Here is an 18,786-nt window from a genome sequence, read left to right as displayed (position 1 = left end):
TCCAGGGTTATGACAATGTGATGTGTACCTGCCTCATTAAAGCGGCCTTTTCCACACTAAAGAGTTGCCAGTCGTTTTTGCAGCGCCCTCTTGCCCAATCAAGACTGTAGCAATGAACAGGTAGAAATATATTCACATTAAGAGTCTAAGACCTTACCTTTGCACCACAAGGGATTCTAAACAAACTAAAGAAAAAAGACACAGCTTGGCTTAGCTCGTCTGTCGAATGAGAGAAAAGTACATAGTGGGAGGACTAGCCATATACAAGAATTCTTATGTTTAAAGGACCTTTGGTCCTAGTACATGGTTAAACTTCCTGTTTGAGGCGGGGACGCCTCTGGGATGAGGAGGACAGAGGTGACATATAATGATGGCTTATTGAGAAGGAGTCACGTCACTACATGGAATGTGGAAGAAAGTGGCACGATCGGTGAAAGGGCTGCTGGTGAGGCAGAGTCCTTAGGGTTAGGCCGTGCCTCTGTGAAGTGGCCCCTGCCTTCCAGTTCCTGCACCTGGTGCCTGCCTCAGTGCACGCACTCGTCTGCGGTCAGCTGGGTTCCTATAGAACTCCCTGCGCACAGGCACACTCACCAAACCCTCAGAAATGATGGGCGCATTCAGGCAAAATGGAGCAGCTGTAACTTGTCAGAGGGCGCCTGTGCGAGGAATGTAGCATGTCCCGGACACCAGCTCCAGGCAGGGGACGAGTGCGGTTTCCATGTCACCTCCCCCTCCATGGAGCGGTGAGCTGCTCCGCCAATAACCCCCCGGTCCACGGAGGTGTTTAACGCTCCGCGCAAGTAGTGCGAGCGCTGACTGGCTCGAGACCCCTCTCTGCACCTCCCTCCAGAGGGGGCACGGCTCTCCTCATCCACAGCTGGGTCTGCCTGCCAGCCTCGGCCCCACTCGCCCCACCGCTCACTCCGGGAAGGAAGGGACAGAAAAGGGGTCAAGCCATCGCTTCACCTTTCACCCGACTGCAGCTCCGGTCTGCAGAGAAGATGCTGCCCGGGAAGGCGGCCCTGTGCGTCCTATTGCAGTTCCTGCTGCAGCTAACGCCAGTCTTCGAGGCGCTCCCGACGTACCAAGGTAAGAGCGAGGGGTGTTTTTCACGCTCGTGGCCGCTTTATGACAGACTGTGGGTTCCATCTCTGAGAATGTACATGCTTGCGTTTAACGCACTTTTTGTTCGGGTTTATGCTTATTATAGCCCGGTAGACTGAGCCGAAGAACGAGGGGGGGGGGGGGGTGCATTCACGATCATTCAGAGAAACAAGTCGGCCCTCCCTAATAAGCGCTGCAGAAATAAGTAAATACAATGTGAGGGTATTTATTACGAGCCCAACTAAAGACGTTGTTGGGACCCTGTACCAATGACATAGTTTATTAATTGCCGTGTGTGTGTTCTAACGCCCAGAGACGCAGGAATAGGTGCGTATGCCTTTGCCTCGGTGCAGTGAGTTTGTATTTACAAACATGTGAGTTCTGCACGGGTGGGCGTGTGGAGGGGTGTCACGGAGATCTCTCCATATGGAAAAATACACACATTTAAAAAGCAGATGATTCGGGGTCCTGCTTCAAACTGTGGCAGCCTTGGCTGGTATGAAAGTGTGTGTAGCTTCTTTCCATGTAAGTGCGTCACGTGCGCGCTGCATCTCCTCTCCGAGCCCGGGGCGCCCTGTAGTGGCGCAGCTCTGGCTTTCATTAGAGCAGTCTGCACAAAACCCTCGAAAAATGCCTGCTCAGCAGTTCACGTCTACTGGCACGTATGGCACCCGCGGGGAACACTGCTTTTCAGACAGTAGCAGCACACACATGATGCTTGCACAACTGCTCCCTTCTTTCAGAGCTTCCGAGGCCGATGTACCCCACCACACACGTCCCCCCAAAGTCTGCAGGGCCCACTTGGTATATTCTTCTATACTCACAGACACAACAAAGATGCATGCTTTTAGATGCAGATCACACCTACAGCCACCCAGGACGCAGACTGACGGACATGGACACTTACACATACATGCACATGGACCGACAAACATACAATCACACATGCACACACATCAACACATATCCAGACGCATAAACACAGTTCAACATGCATATATGCAGATTTGTGTACAGACAACACACAGAGACACATTTACACATAAACAGCACACATGCACACAGTCACAGACAACACACTTACCGGCACACACACACAGACAGATGGACTGGGGGGAAGATGGGCTGACAGAAGGCTAGAGAGATAGGTGAGGGACGTCTGTGCCGGTCTGTGCCGTACACCCTGTCCACAGACCTACAATCATACATGCACCGCACCAGACAGAAATGTGTGTTCCCATTCACATGGGCCAACACCCGGACCATCACTCGTGAACCACAGTCCAGCAGATGCACAGGCACCTACGAACACAGGTCAACAGGCATAAAGGTACGCATTCAAAAGTACCGGAGTGCACAGACCAACAGGCAGAAAGCATGCGTGTGCCCATCTATATGTACAGAGGCACATCATACACACACGGGGCAGGACGGACTGGACTCCGGGGCTACCTGGCAGTGCTAGAAGCGCCGGACTGACAGGTCAGTGTGGGGGGCAGTTTTGGGCTGTTCGTATGCCTGTTATAGAGCGTGGTGGGTCGGGTTTTCCTGTTGGTTTCCCGATATTATCACAAGCATTGCCTGCAGCAAGCACAACTGTATGCAGCCTCCCACACCTTGGAAAACACCTATGCAGCTCGGCCTTTCTAAGTTCAAAAGCGTCCCGAGTTGCAGAATGAGGCCCATTTATTTTAGTTACTGATTCACTAATGGGGGACACTTTTATTTTGGTATCCAGACCTATTTCTCTGTCCCAGTCTGACCCTGCACAGACAATGCACATACAAGAAGAAAGGTTGGATGGATTACACATTCAGTATCTTTATCTCTTTAGAACAAACACGTGGCACATTTAAGGTTACCAGATGACTCCATATCCACTACAAATCATGTGTTTAGGCCTGGACTTTAGTTTCATGAATTGTTGTAATCAGTTGTCTTTGTACAATTAGTTCAATGGAAACTAATCAAAACGATAACTTTAAGAATGCAGTGATGTGTTAAGTGAAAGTCTTGGACTAAAAGCATGGTACTTGGCCTATGAGGAGTGATATAGCAACCCTGGTAGCACATTGTGATATACATACATTGCATTAACTAGGTTTCATCTTCTACAAAAGTGTCTAAGTAGTGCTGCTAATGTTGACAATTTCACTTGTTTTACTGTTTCTCCTTTGTCTCCTTAATTGGCTTTTGCAACAGCTTAGAACCAAAAGAAAACTCTCCATAAAATGAATTTCAAGTAGGCTGTCACTTCAAGCCCATATAACTGGGTGAACTATTGGCTGTTTTTAGCCGCCACATACCACTCACTATTGCACTTTTTAGCCCTTTAAAAATTACTTTTTTATGCAGCCCAAAATAAAGGAATGTTTATACTTTGGGATCCAGTAATTGCCTTGTCAGCCCTGTGTGTGGAGCTGTAACTAGAATATTGGACTAAGAAAGAGACATACCTCTGGGACATCACTATGCTTTGCATTTCAAAAGTTATTATACTCTGTTCATATTTTTCCCCAGACATTTACAGTCCCATGCAATACAGTATTTTAACGGAACACGGGGGGGCTAAGAGCTGCTTTGAAATGGATTACTTCCTCCTTTTAGGTAGTGCATCCATACCGGCAAAGCTATTTGAGCAGGCGTGTGTCCTCAAAATAAATTCATTGAAGATGCCATTTCTTTTTTAGGAATACCACCAATGGAAATAGCTGATGCCATACTAACAAGCTTGAACTTCACAAATCTTAATGACACTTGTGGGGCTCTCGTGATGCACCAAACCAAAAACCTTTTATTGCACATCCCAGAACTTAGCCCAGAGGTCCGTCTGTTTTTAGCGGTCGCAAATGGAAAATCGGGCCGTTTGCGCCCTCTAAAAAGGGGTGTAGCATGTACAAACCCTATTTTGTGATTCGGTAACCTATTGCCAACATGCAAAATAGGGTTTGCGAGTCACTCTTAGGAAGGGGCGTGCCAGGAGTGTCCCTTCCTAATCCCGAGTTGCGGGGTAATTTCAAATTGGTGGAAAGCCAGTTGCAAAAAGGAAGGGGTCCCACAGACCACTGCCTGCCCATAAAAAAGATAAAGAAAACTTTAATTTTCTTTCTTTTAAACGCATCCTGTTTTCTTCTAAGGAAAATGGGTTGCATTCCAGAAAAAAACTGCATTATTTAAAAAGCAAACACAGACATGGTGGCCTGCTGTCTCCAGCAGGCCACCATCCCTGCGAATGTAGTCCATTCCCAATGGGTCGCAAATTATGACCTGCCTCACGAATAATGATGAGGCAGGTCATTTGCGACCCTATTGGGAATTGCTAAATGTATCTGAGACTCATTAGTACATTCCATTTTGCGAGTCCCCCAAAAAATCGCAATTTGCGACCCGTAAAACAGAATGGTCATACATCTCGGGCCACATGTATCATTATTCCTATTAGCGATTACCTTATTGCGATTCTCTGTGAATTACAATTATGTAAACGATATGCCTAATGTATGAAACTCCAAGAGTATCATTTAGCAATTCCTAGTGGGTCGCAAATCGACCTACCTCATGAATATTCATGAGGTAGCTTGCAATTTGCAATCCATTGGAAATTGCTAATATCACAGGGATGGTGGGCGCTGGGGTCAGCTGACCACCATGTTTGTGATTGCTTTTAAATAAAGCAATCTTTTTTTTTTTTAAATGCAGCCTGTTTTCCGTTAAGGAAAATGGGTTATATTTAAAAAAGAAAAATGAAAAGTTTTCTTTTAGTTTTTTAAGAGCAGGCAGTGGTCCATGGCATCACTGCCAGCTCTGACAAATTTTTGTACTACCATTCACAAAGGGGAAGGTGTCCCTTGGGGACCCCTTCCAATTCACGAAAGGTTACCACCAACTTGAAGTTGGTGATAAAATGCAAATGTTTTACGACCGCATTTCAGTCCCAAAACATTCTTACATACCGCTGCGATTAGGTATTATAAAGGGACGCCCAAAACACGCCCCTTCCTAACACTGAATCGTAATCCTATTTGTGATTCCGTAATAGCTTACTGGATCGCAAATAGGTTTTGGTACATCAGAAAATGCTTGGGGCGTTTGCAAGCAAAAAAGCTTCTTACTGCTGGCCCCTTGTCCTCTTCTATGTAGACACAAACAACCCAGCATGAATGGGTGTCAGCTGCATAAATTAAACCAAATCTAAAATGGAATCATGGATATGTCCGGTTGAGAGGGGATGGGGGTCTTGCTACTAGCTTGGTGGCTGTAAAATCAGGAGATCGAATTGCTTGCCCCATCTGCCCCAATAGACATTGTTGCTTAATGCCCAGGGCTCATTTTCCTAATCTCCCGCGCTTCAGCTCTCTTATTTGCTAACATTGGAGGTGCTTAGAAAAGGGCTAATTCCTACTAGTAAATGTTTTGCACAAATAACTTGACATTTACACTCTCCATATACATCTTAAATTTCAAACCTCGCACATAACTGTTTATAAATGACGCAGATCAAAGTAAATATGTTGACACCATTAGGGTCAACTATGATAAAAATTCCAGTTGACCGGAACTGGTTTCCGCAGTCTGTTTGTGTCAATGTTTAAGAAACAAACATTACCTTGTTGTTTCGTGGGACATGTCTACAAATGCCCGGATACCCCTTTGCCCCCATCGGTTAAGTACACACATTTTATTGGGAAACAAAATACGTTTCTAATGGGTAGGGTAGACTGGACCGGTTTTATTTTATGACATGTTGTGTTATTGCTTTTTGTGAAGGATGACACTGACATGGCCTTGTAGTAGCTTGGCAGTTCAGTGACTTTCCCCATGGATCAGCATTGCCACCACAGGGTAAAGTCTGTGTCAGCCTGTGATGATGTGCTATGGGTATTGTGATGGGGTGGGTGATACCTCTTCTTGGTTAGGGTGCTATGTCTTACCCAATGAGCGGTGGGCGCATGAGTCTGACTTTCAAAGGCGGAGGCCGGAGGGCAGGGTGGGGGATGCTAAAAACCGAAGTATGGATAATTCGAGGTAAGTAAACAATTTAATTAATAAAACGAATTTCATAGCGCGGGCTGCATCGCATTTTGCGATGCAGGGCGCGCTACGAAATTCGTTTTATTAATTCAATTGTTTACTTACCTCCAATTATCCATACTCCGGTTTTTAGCATCCCCCACCCTGCCCCTCCCCTGCCCCGCCTTTTGCCCCACCGCAACTCCCTCCACGGGCCGCGGCTGATATATATATATTTGTGTGTGTGTGGGCATGTGTGTGTGTGTGCATGCGCATGTGTGTACCTGTGTGTGGCAAGTGCTTCCCTGTACAGTGACTGTGACTGCATAGCATATCTGACCTTGTCTGATGCATGTTAAGAGCTCTCTCCAACATGTTCTGGTGAATACTACTCTATGGCTTTTCATAGTTGGAAGAGCTGTTGTAAGCACAGTGATAGTCCAATATGTGATATATCTGTGTTGTGCTGGATGGGTGCAAGTGGTCTGTTTAATGTGTCCTATTGGAAGTGTCTGTGTGTGAAGCCACATGTATGATAGTCTGGTCTGGTGGCAGGCCTTGGGCATCTTGCGTCCGAGTACAACAAACCTAGCCAGCAGGACGGCTCATCTTTGAGGCTGATAACAGTGCTCAAATACATTTGCTTATAAAAAGATCATAAAAGGCAGTCCGATGACTAAGGATAAACTTTGACGAAAAGCCAGGTCTTCAAGGCTTTTCTGAAAGACTGCATCGATGGCAAAGTCCTAATGTCACAGGGTACAGAATTCCACAATCTAGGGGCAAGGCTAGAAAAGGCTCAACCTCCCCATTTAGCTCTTCGCACTCGGGGAACCGCAAGAAGACACTTCTTGGAAGAGCGAAGGCTTCTGGAAGGAGCATAGGGAATCAGCAGATCTTTTATTCCTCCTGTTTCCTTTCTGGACAGGGCCCCGTATACCAAACAGAGGACCTTGAAGGAAATCCTGGCTTCAATTGGGAGCCAGTGCAGGGATCTCCTGGCAGCAGTGGCTGACGACCTCCTAGGTAGATCTAAAACAAACTTAGCCGCAGCGTTTTGCACAATTTGTAATCGCTGTAGCAAGCATTTGTTCAATCCCGCATATAGGGCATTACAATAATCAAGCCGAGAGGCTATCAGTGCGACGGCAGTTTGCTTACGGGCTTGTGCGGATAGATAATGCTTGATCCTCCGCAAGATCTTAAGTGTGCCCCAACAAGTGGAGATTGTCCTGTTGACTTAAGAATCCAATGCAAGGGCCGGGTCAATCCTGACCCCCAGATTTCGTGCTAGGAGAGTAGGCACAGGGCAAGTCCCCAGGGATGTAGGTCACCATTCCGTCGACCAGATGTCATCTTTCCCGCCGAACACAAGGATCTCCGTCTTCTCGCCATTTAGCCTCAATGAATTGTTAATCATCCATTGGGCGACTGCCTCCATTCAGTGTCTAAAGTTGGAGGCAGACGAGCTAACAGACTGGGCGAGAGACAGCAAGATCTGAGTGTCATCGGCGTAGGAAACTACTTCCATCCCAAATGATCTAACAAGCCTGGCCAGCGGGGTCACATAGATGTTAAACAGGGTCGGACTTAACGCCGACCCCTGTGGGACCCCATACTTGACCGGCAGGGATGGAGATAGAAACTCCCCCAGCTTCACTCTCTGCTCCCTCTGGCCCAAAAAGGAGGCCAAGAGACTAAGAGCAGGCCCCTCCACCCCAATCTCCCTCAGTCGAGATGTTAACACGAGGGGAGATAGATTATCAAACGCTTATTGTGCATTTATACATGCTTTACATATATAGTGCTTGATCTCTTGGAGTTATATTGTAGACACTTTATTTATGAACAAGTATTTCATAACGTTTCGACCGCATAAGGAAGTGAGACTCACACCTATGCAGGTTGGAGTGAAAAGATCTTCAGCTCTGCCTGGGGCACATGAATATAAAATTATTGCTTAAAACCTAAAAATAATATATTTCCTTGTCTCCCATGTCAACCCCAGGTGCTGATTCATGAAAGTGTGTGCAGGAGTAAAAGGGAGCTGTGTGCTTGTTTCTGAACAAACTGCGCTGTCTACGAGACAATAATACGGCCCTTGGGAGTCTTGGGGGGGATTTGGCGCAGACAGTTTTATGTCTGATTTAGCTTCTTTCCTGTGCCTATTGTTAGATAACACTTGGAAAAAACGTGCATTGGAAAAAGTGGAAAGAGTGTAAACTGGTGGTAAGCAGGCTGTGAGATGCTGGCTTAGTATATGGTGCACCCTTATGTAAGTGGGCACCCTGCACTAATCCAGCCAACCCATATGGTGATTTTAGTGGTCTTGGACAACCTTAGAAAGCTCTCTAAGTGATAGCTGCGGAGAGCAGCCTTTTGGCTTAGTCCATAAAAGCAGCTTGTTTTACCAGAGCATAAACTTATTGGTATCTATTAAGTGAAAAATAACACACAGTGCATATATAAAAATATGTATTTATTATAAGACACTCATTAACACATACAAATATCTCCTGACCGGAGATATACCCAATGCGCACAATACTTTGCAAATAAAACAGGTAAGTAGCCCGAATAAACAGTGGTCGCCAGGGGGAGACCAAGCATATACTAAAATAGTGGTATGCGAACCATAACTCAAGTCAAGACTATACCCAGAAGACATAGAAGTGCCAGGGACCCAAGGAACCACCCGAGGTAAGTAACCAGGAACCCCACAGGAGGCCGTATGCAAAGTGAGAACACAACCGCTGGCTCAATACAAGTCAATGGGTAAGTCGTGGTTGCAATTTTAAAGAAGAAGGACCCTTCCTAGTGGACCCTGAAGAAACCCCGTGGAAGACAGTAGGTTGGAGAGCCTGTCATGTTTGGTATCAAACATGTTGGAATCATACCCCCACACCGTAAACTATGTGGGAGGTATGATTCCATGCACTGTAAAGTTCCTATGGGAGGCTCTAAGTGCTCCCGGTACCAGGAGCTTTACAGTGCATGGAATCATGCCTCCCACATAGTTTACAATGTGGGGGTATGATTCCAACATGTTTGATACCAAACATGACAGGGCTCGTTGCAGCCAATTTAGAGTTGGTCATCGCGTAATGACGCATGGCCACTCTATGTATCGTAATCATATACATATTACATATATTGTATACATATTATATATATATATATATATATATATATATATATATATATATATATATATATATATATATATATATATATATATATATATATACATAGAGAGAGAGAGAGAGAGAGAGAGAGAGAGAGAGAGAGAACGGACTCCGACAGTTGTAGGGGTGTCCTGCTCATGTAGGGGCACCTCACACTTAGAAATGAACACCCTGCCCTCAGGATTGAAAGGCGTGCCTCAGGGGTGACTTACAGGTTTTAATGCAGTAACCTCAGATATAGGGAAACCAACCTGTATCTGTCGTGAGTTGTGCTAGCACCAGCTTACACAGGCTGCAATGGCAGGCCTGTAGTCACAATTTGAGTGGCCTCTCATGGGTGGCACAATACATGCCCTGGGTACCTCAGTGCCATATAATAAGGACTTATAAGGGTACACCAGTAGCCAATCTGGGATGTGCCTAAGTGCTCACCATAACCAAGTTAGCACAGAGACTCCGGTCCTGGTTAGCAAGATCCCAGTCAGACTAGTCAATAACAGCTTAGTACCAGTCAAAAAGTGGGAGTAACCTTAAAAGCAGATCCTACTTTCCTACACAGGCGTGCAAGCTGTGACTCCAAGGGTTAGTACTCATTCAGTCTCTGGAACTCTGGAGTGGCTGGTTATTTTGCCCCTGATTAATACATAAAGTTGGCGCCAGTAGATTTATATATATGACAAGCAAAGGGGGGGGGGGACTAGGAGCTGGTTATGGTCCAGTACCCGTGCTCCTTGTGCTAGACACAAATCAAAAAGGAGGGTAACTGTTCCAAGGCTGGGCGCCTGTTGAGGCGTGCCGGTGGGTAGGTGATGTACGACGTTGCACCCTAAGGATAACTCCTGTAACGGTGCGGGTGTCCGCACGCACTAGCCTATGGAGCATCTCTCTACCTCCTACTAGGTTGCGACAGGAGTGGCAAAGCTATTTAATGTGAGCTACATTGTAGCTACACATAGTTGTGGCGAGCCCTGATCGAGTAGAGTTTTTTTATTCACAACATTTGTTCCTGATGAAGCGCCATTGATCTCTCTGACCGATCAGGTGTGAAACATGTTGACCTTTAGTTACTAAGGCACCTTACGTCCTTTCGAGTAACTCACGATCTTAGGTGTCTTTTATTCTGGTAAGGGAACCCACACATTAACCTTCACTGACTTTCGGTATCCCTTAGTCAGTTTTATCTTTCAAGCACCCACTCACCACTCACAGAGGACCCTCTTTTCGCACACCCGCACTCATCTAACAGCAGTCCATACAAAAGATCTCCCAGCTAAAGCGACCCTTCGGGGGACCCGTAGGGCATTGCAGCGCCGGCCTGAATAGGAGCAAACGCCCGATGAAGAAGCATGACATCCTTCGGGGTGTGTGAGGGCATCATGAGACAAGATTAGCGCTTGCCTCTAGACAGTGAGTCCTATACCCCGAACATCCCCTTCCTTTTTTAGGTCTCGCCTAGCGTTGCAGCGCGCTGGCGGTGCTCGCTCTGGCGAGATATATTGTAGATGAGGAGATTTCAGAAGGGGACTTGAAGCCCCGCCCATCATTTTCATTGGGTCGCGTCAGCGTTTATGCTTAATGATGGCTTCCCATTGAAAATGATGCTTCTTGGTCACTGCCCTTTCTCCTTATCTTCCGGCGCATCCGGACTGGATCGTCTGCTTCACGGCTGTCGTGAAGCAATTGCTTATCTAAAGTAGGCCCGTTATCTAAACAAGCCATGAAGCAAAGGATTCAGCCTGGATGACCCATCCCAAAAGGAGGAAGGGCTGCAGGCAGGCAAAACGCGCATGGCTCCGGCTGCCCCCACTATCCCGTCTCCCTTTGTCTGCTGGAATGCGCTGTCTGCGATTCATTCCAAATTCCACTAAATCTCCAATACTTTTACTTGTTCTTCTCTGCCTGCTGGCCTTGACAGACTCACATACGCCTCTCACCCTCCCCTGGAGCCCCCCAGGCATGAGGGATTCCCTCCCCCTCGCCAGTACAAGCACCACACGAGGCAGCGCATGTAAAGCCAGCCTTCATGCCCCTTGCCCAGGAAAGGAACGCCGGGGCTAGCAGCTGCTGTGTGGCTCAGCCCACGACCAGCAGACGGCCCTTTCCCGAACTGAGGTCTCTTCGTGGGCTCTAAATTGCTTCATAACCCTTTATCTTGAATGCCTTGGCAGCACCCGTTCCCCGGGGCGTTCGGCGTGAAGCGTATCACGCCCCGGCCGCGCTCGGTTGATGTCATGTACTCTGTCCCCTCTAAGCAGCCCCAGAGGATGAGGCAGTGCAGCATCACCGGCTCCTCACCTTCGAACAGCAGCCGCCTGCTTATGCAGCCCATTCGGGCCACGGTCCACTTCCAGCTCCGAAGAGGGGGTGGGCACACTCACCCACTGAGCCCGACGCGCTCTGCCTCGGTGGGCAGCAACACGAAGCCAGGCGGCATCGTCAGTCCAGGCAACAGACCTCCGATCCTCGGCGCAGAAAGAGGCAGCCCCACCGGGTCGGAGCTCATAGGCGGCAGTAGGGCCCCTGGTCAGACGCGGAGGTCTCCACCAGACAGTGGCTGGAGGAGCGGGTCCCCGGATGCCCTCAGTACCAGCTCTCCTGTTTCCAAAGGTAAAAAGTGCAGACAGCACAATCGAAAGCCACCACTTGATGTATATCCATTGAATCACCAGGGACTTGTCGCTTTTGGCTATCTGTTGTAGTAATTCTAACATCTGTGTCCGCCATAGTTGTGCAAATTGTAATGACCATCATAGGATTACGCTCAAGTGCTTGTACAATGGGCTTCATCACAAATTCCAAAAGTTGTCCTTGCACAGCCCTACTTTCTGTTGGAACTAATAGAAAAACCCGGGTTGTTGGTCGCGCAGCTCCCTACGGGTATAATCAGCATTTTCATATCTCGGAGGGAAATTGTGGACTCGCCAAAAATATTCAAAGCGATCTGAGAAATATAAGAATAACATTTTATTTGAATGTATTCAATGTGCTAATATTATGAGAATATACATTTTATTTTACAATTGAATTTATAACCGCGGTGAAACTATAGAATTGTTGCAAAATATTTCAGATGCGCTTGTCAGATATTCCTTTTTATGACGGGCACATGCTGATGAGCTTTGCGGGGATGAACAAGGGGTAAAAGACATTGTCATTTACAACACCATTACTTGATTAATGCTTCACGAAAGGAAAAAAAAACAATGACATTTTCAATGCCAATTGCTCAAAACGATATCATTGTGAGACCTATTGCATGTAAATGCTTGTCTTGTTCTGTCTGTGGGTGACTTTCTGCACCCAGCCTTGGAACAGTTACCCCCCTTTTTGATTTGTGGCGCAGTAGATTTTCCCCAGGACAACATTTCGTCCTGTAACTCTGATGCACTCTGCATTAGTGCTTTACTTAGAAACTATAGGGCTTGTTTGCAAACCCCTTGCACCGCTGGTATGTTACATTTTCCACATGTTAAAAGTGATGCACCGGGTGCGCAAGGGGCTTGTAAATAAGCCGCTATGCAGGTTAGTGCTCAGTAGCGGTCGGCAGTTGGTGTTTCTGTAGGACGAATTTCGTTGAGCGCACTGCATCACCAAATGTGATGCAGTGCGCGCAACGAAACTTGTTTTATTTATTTAAATGTTTACTTACCTGTAAAACGCTGTAATCCATACATTACTACCCCCCACCCTGCCCCTCCCCACGTCACCGCCCTACAGAAACACCTACTTCCGCCCGCTACTGTTAATGCTGGACCTGCAGGCAGCACAGCTAGGAAACATGGAGCAGTGGCCATTGCACCATGCTTTCCAGCTGTGCCTCTTAGGCACAAAGCTGCTCTGTAGACAAAACCATTTAGTTGAAAATGCACAGCTCCGTCCCGCTCCTAGGCACCCACTCGTGACATGGCTTCCTGTGTGGACGGCCAGCACCTCTACATGGTCGTTACAAGGTGCGCCATAAAACCCCAAACTGTGAGTCGGACAAGCCCATCAGTGGCGTCATGGGATATAATTGCAAGGAAGGAAATGTCCCCCGCTGCTATTTGAACTGTGAAATACTGCAATAAGTAAGCGCTATATAAATGCAATTACAATACAATGCAATCAGGGTTCATGGGGGCAGCAGGCATCCGTGAACAGGTGGCACTGCACCTGCCGCACCCATGGAAGCCACGTCGATGAAGCCGCCCATACCGTGTTGTCATAGTCAGAAAGTATCCGTTGGCCAAAGGCTGGTTCCAGAGTGGTGTATTTATAAAAGGCCGTCTGCGGAGGAAGTGCCTGTCTGGACTGACGGCAGAACTTATCTTTTTTTTGTTTTTAAAGAAAGTATAAAACCTCACACGCAGTTTCCCTTAATAGTTTAGTCCGTGCGTGTACCTTTGCACGGAACACAAATCTCTTCCCCAGCAGTTGTTTTGTTATTTTTATGATGGCTTGTCTGGCTCCCGGCACACGTGCCTCTGAGAGGGGGTCATTCACAAAAACCGCAGCGCCGCCGATGGTTCACTGCTATTCCAGCTGTGGAATCGATCACGTGCTTCTTGGCACTTCCCACAAGTGCTGTTCCCAAGTGCCTAGAGACCGCAGAAACGGGCTTCGAAGCGCTGTCTACTAGTTGTATTTCGTCGGAGCTATTTATCAATGACAGCAACACACGGGTTCTGGCTGTGGCCGTCCCCGAATCCACGAGTGTCTTTTAAAAGTAATTTATATTACGAGTCCAGCCCAGGAAGCCTGACGTATCCATCGCCCAAAGAGAAGCAATCAGCCGGGAAATATAAACATGGCTCGAAATGCCCCCTGTAGCCCAACCAGGCAGCGGCTAGACATACACTGCGCAGAACAATCCAAAACGCGCTCTTTCCGGCGTTCCAAAGCAGCTACGTGGTTAATAATTCTCCTTTTACCCTCTACCTCCGTCCTCTTTTCCAGTGCCTTCGAAATGACTCTTTTCAAGCGCCCAGGAGTTGAGCTGAGTAGTCAGGCGCCTTGCCAAGACAGGCTGCAGTACAAGCAGGTGTTTGGACAGGTATTCAACCCTACTCCGCTGGAGTCAGCCACTGTGGACCAAGGATGCAGAGGGTGTTAACTCCTGTGAGGCGAAGGCACCTACATCTGCCTCACACCTGTGTCTGCCGACAGGCCTTGACTTGTGCGGGGTCAGTCTGGCATCACATGACTCATTGCACCCCCCCCTCCCACCCCCTCCCCAACAGTGTTTTAATATAGAAGTAACCCAGAGCGCTTCCATGCCACATACAGTAATGTTGGGTGTAAATTAAAAACTAAAACACGAGCAGCATGGGATAAATCCGTGCAGGGTGATAGCATGTATCTGGGGCCATTTATACACCGGAGGTCACGTGCTAACATGCCTCAGAGCAAACTACATCAGGGTCAGAAATCGTATGATTTTGCACGTGCTCGTGACAACTGTGGTGAGACCGGATGATAACGAGCACCTCGTTTTTCCTCCCATTTATTTAATTATGCATTTGTAGGGCGCACCTGCACGCACGGGAAGCGTCGCATCGGGGAGGAATATATGATTATACAACGCTTACCTGTACCACGCATGGCTTTACCACGCGAATTTTACTACGCATGTGTCTTTACCACGCAGCATTTGAGCACGCACGACTATACACCGCCATATTTACGTTACGATACTTCTATCGTAACCAGCATCAAAACACGTCTTTCAAAATAGAGATAGGACTTCTATGTTGATGTACACGCCACGTCGTTGTTGAGGCTCTTTCCTTTCTCTCCTTTGGCACTGAATAGCGTTTTTTTTTCTAAAGTTTTCTTTTTTTTTTATTCCGCTTGTTTTTTAGGGGGGAGACCCCCCCAACCCGCCCTTTTATTGTCCCTTTCTCCTTCGTCTCCACGCAGGACGAAGGAACGAAGACTGGAAGGAATGAAGCTTGCGTTGCGTGGTAAAAACGTTCGTGGAATGCACCCGCGGTGAAAAGACGTTTGCGTGGTAAGTGACCCGTTGTAAACGTAACGCGTGGTAATGCATTCGTGGTAAATGATGTTTCCCATCGGGGAGCTAAGCACTGAGCGTTAACAACACAAGCAAACTATGGCCAGACAGGCCTTTTGTTCCACCGGGTATTTTCCCAGCGGGCGGGAGCCAATGGGTGCCAGTTTTGAAAGCTCAGGGCCGCCCCTAGTTCCTCTGTCACTTTCCCGCCCCCTCCCCCCAGGTTAATTGCAGCAGACATTGGGAGGCTTCAAGAGATAGAGAAAGAGAGAGAGGGAGCAAGAAGGTAGAGAGAAAGCGACCAGAGAGGGAGAAGAGAGAGGAGAGCAGGTCCCTGTTCCAATCCCTCACTGCCTTGATTGTGCTTGCTCCTTCTGCACTGTACTGCTTACTAGCCCCATTACTGTACCTTGTTCCTTGTGCTAGTGTTATTCCTTCTCTGCTTCCATACCTGTTGTAACCTTTACTTTTATTATTTTTTTTGATAATCGATTTTATTGAAAGTTTTTATCACAGCATACAAATTCATTGGTTGCAGTTCACTAATTACCAGGATAATCATGACTTTCCATACAGGCGGCAGAGAAAAAAGCGTTCCATCAGGGCATAACCCGGCAGTCCATACAGTAGATACAGTTGTGCACAGAGTAAAACACATATAGGCAGACCATCAGGGTGGAAGCATATTGAACCCTTTGCCCCACACTTTACTAAATAGGTCAGGGCATCCCCGGGCTTCGAATAGGGCCTCCTCCTGGATCCCGCACCAGTCCACCCCTCTCCTCCAGCCTTTTACAGAGGGCGCCTTAGCCTGGGACCAGTGCGCCGCTGTATCTCTCTTGGCAACTGCCACAGCTGTCCCCAACAGGCGCTTGTCCGCCCTAGAGCCATCTAAACCATCAAACACCCCCAGCAGCATACGCCGCGGATCATGGGGAACCTCCCATCCCAGGGCCTGCGTGAGCTCCCGCTCCACCCCCCCTCCCCCAAAACGGTGCCAGCACTGGACAGCACCATCCCATGTGATAAAAATCAGCAGGGGCAGAGGCACAGCGCGCACACGCTGGGGAGGATCTCAGCCGGGCCCGGAATAGACGTGTCGGGGTGAGATATGCCGCGTGAAAGTAATAAAGTTGGACTAGGCGCAACTTGGAGGATGCGGTCAGGGTTTTGGGCGCCATAAGGACATCCCTCCAGTCCGCCTCCTCCAGGGGGCCCAGCCATCCCTCCCAGCGAGCCCTGAGACGATACAGGGAAGCGAGACCATTGTTCACCAGGGACCGATAGATATGGGAGACCCCCCCCCCCATCCCCCCTCCCCCCTCCCCAGATTTCCCATCATCACTTGAGCCTCCAGCGGGCTGAACTCTGGAAGGGAGACAGGTGGCGAGACATGTGTATGAAGTGCGTGTCTGAGTGGCAGGTTTTTATAGTGTTGGGAGTGTGGAAGGACGTGGCGCTGCTGTAGATTCGCAAAGGAGCGAATGCGGTCTCCCACCCAGACATCCCCGAGCACTGAAACTCCAATGAGGTCCCAGCGTCGGAATCCCTGCAGGGACGAGACCTCCAGCATCCAGGACCCGTGCCAAAGCGGCGTCTGCCGAATCAGTTTCCGATCCCACCGCACGTGGCGGAGAGCCGTACGCCAGGCCAGAAACACCGTCCTGGTGACCTAGGGTAGGGCCTGCGGCACCGGGCTACCATATAGAAACGCCTGGATCCTTGGGAAGTCCGACGTGCTGAGCTCCAAGCGGTATGCAGGGTAGGACCAGCCGCCCGCATACCAATCATGGATGACAATAAGTTTCGTGGCCATACCTCCATCAAAGGGGGGAATACGACAGTGCGCCAGAGATAGACGTGGTCTCGCTCCTCCCCAGAGAAACCGGGTGAGGACGCGGTCCAGCTCGCGGAACCAACTACCTGGGAGGTGAATAGTAGTGTTTTGCAATATATAAAGAAAACGGGGGAGAATCATAATTTTGAAGAGGGCACTCCTGCCCAGGGGGTTAAGGGGAAGGTTCTGCCACCTTTTGAGATCCGCCTTCATCCGGACGACCAAAAGCTTAACGTTTAAAGCCCATTCGTGTTCTGGCAGGAGAGTTATCCAAACGCCAAGGTATTTGACTGAGTGCCTTCTAAGGGGGATGTCCGACTGCCAGTCAAAGCAGTCCCTGGGGGGATGCAGGGGGACCAAAGTTGACTTTGTCGGATTAAGACGGAGCCCGGAGACCCGCTCAAAGGTGGCTAAAGCCGCCAGGCATCTGGGGCCTGAGCTATCTGCGTCTGCCAAGTAAAGCAGAACATCATCTGCATAAAGGACTATCTTGTCCACCTGGCTCGAGTCCCAGGCCCAGCCTCGAATAAGCGGGTCCTGTCAGATAAGGGCCGCCAGGGGCTCCATCACCAGCGCAAATAAGATTGACGAGAGCAGACATCCCTGATGCGTTCCCCGTTGCATCGGGAATACCTCAGAAAGCTCCCCATTAATGAGCACTCGGGCTCTGGGATTGGTGTATAAGACTCCGATCAGATGGCGGAACGAGGGACCAAAACCCATCCTGTCCAGCACATCTTGCAGATACTCCCAATTCACCGTGTCGAAGGCCTTCTCAAAGTCTAAGAAGAGCAGTGCCAAATACGGGGTTAGGCGCTCCCGGTGGGCCAGAGCCTGGTGGCGCCGACGAGTGCCCCTGGCAGGCATGAACCCGCATTGGTCGGGGTGGACAAGGTCCTACAGAAGGGGACGGAGTCTCTGGGCCAAGACCGTGGGGAAGATCTTGATCTCCATATTGATCAGTGAGATCGGTCGGTAATCCACACAGCTCAGGGAGGGCGGCTGCGTCTTTGGAATAACCACGATTGTGGCGACATCTGACTTGGGTGGGAATGATCCTGTCTATGCCACATGGCGGAAAAGAGCCACCATATGGGGGGCCAAAATATCTTGAAAAGCCGCATAGTATTCCTGAGGGTACCCATCTGGACCTGGCGTTTTACCGGCGTGTAAGAGCGAGACGGCGTCTTGAATTTTCTCCAGGGTGAAGGGGCGGTCCAAGGCCTCCGCAGTCTCTGGAGAGAGACATGGCAGTCGGGTACCAGTCCCGTCCAACAAGTCGGTCAGCGAGGCCTCCGGGGAGCGAGCGGTGTAGAGGGTCGCGTAGTAAGCAGCAAAGGTTCGTGTGATGGCTGAGGACGTCACTTGGAGGGTCCCGGTGTTCGAACGGATCTCCGGAATGATACGGTTGACTTTGGGATCAGACACAAGGTTGTGGAGGAGCTTGCCATTCTTATCCCCCATCCATAAATACGGGCAACCGATGAACACCAAAGCATCTTAGCAGATTCCAGCGCGATCCGACGGATCTCCTCACGTACCACTGCTAGTTGCCGAGAGGAATCCCTCACGTCATCAGTGAGCTGAGCTGGTTTAAGTTGCATCGCCCGGGATTCCAGCTGTACAAGCTGAGCTGTCTGCTCCGACCGCTTTGCGTG

General features: G+C 48.8%; 1 protein-coding gene across 1 annotated transcript in view; it reads left to right on the top strand.

Annotated features, from left to right (window-relative positions):
* The first annotated feature begins 785 nt into the window (after positions 1 to 785).
* The window catches only part of THBS4 (thrombospondin 4), a 256,126-nt gene continuing 238,125 nt past the window's right edge, over positions 786 to 18,786 (top strand). The window contains exon 1 of the mRNA XM_078675199.1: positions 786 to 1,089. Within this exon, the coding sequence (XP_078531325.1) occupies positions 1,002 to 1,089 (88 nt within the window). The 5' untranslated portion in view covers positions 786 to 1,001. The remainder of the gene's footprint in view (positions 1,090 to 18,786) is intronic.

This window comes from Lissotriton helveticus, chromosome 2_1 (assembly GCF_964261635.1).
Source record: "Lissotriton helveticus chromosome 2_1, aLisHel1.1, whole genome shotgun sequence".
Lineage (NCBI taxonomy): Eukaryota > Metazoa > Chordata > Amphibia > Caudata > Salamandridae > Lissotriton > Lissotriton helveticus.
This window is presented reverse-complemented; position numbering and strand designations above follow the sequence as displayed.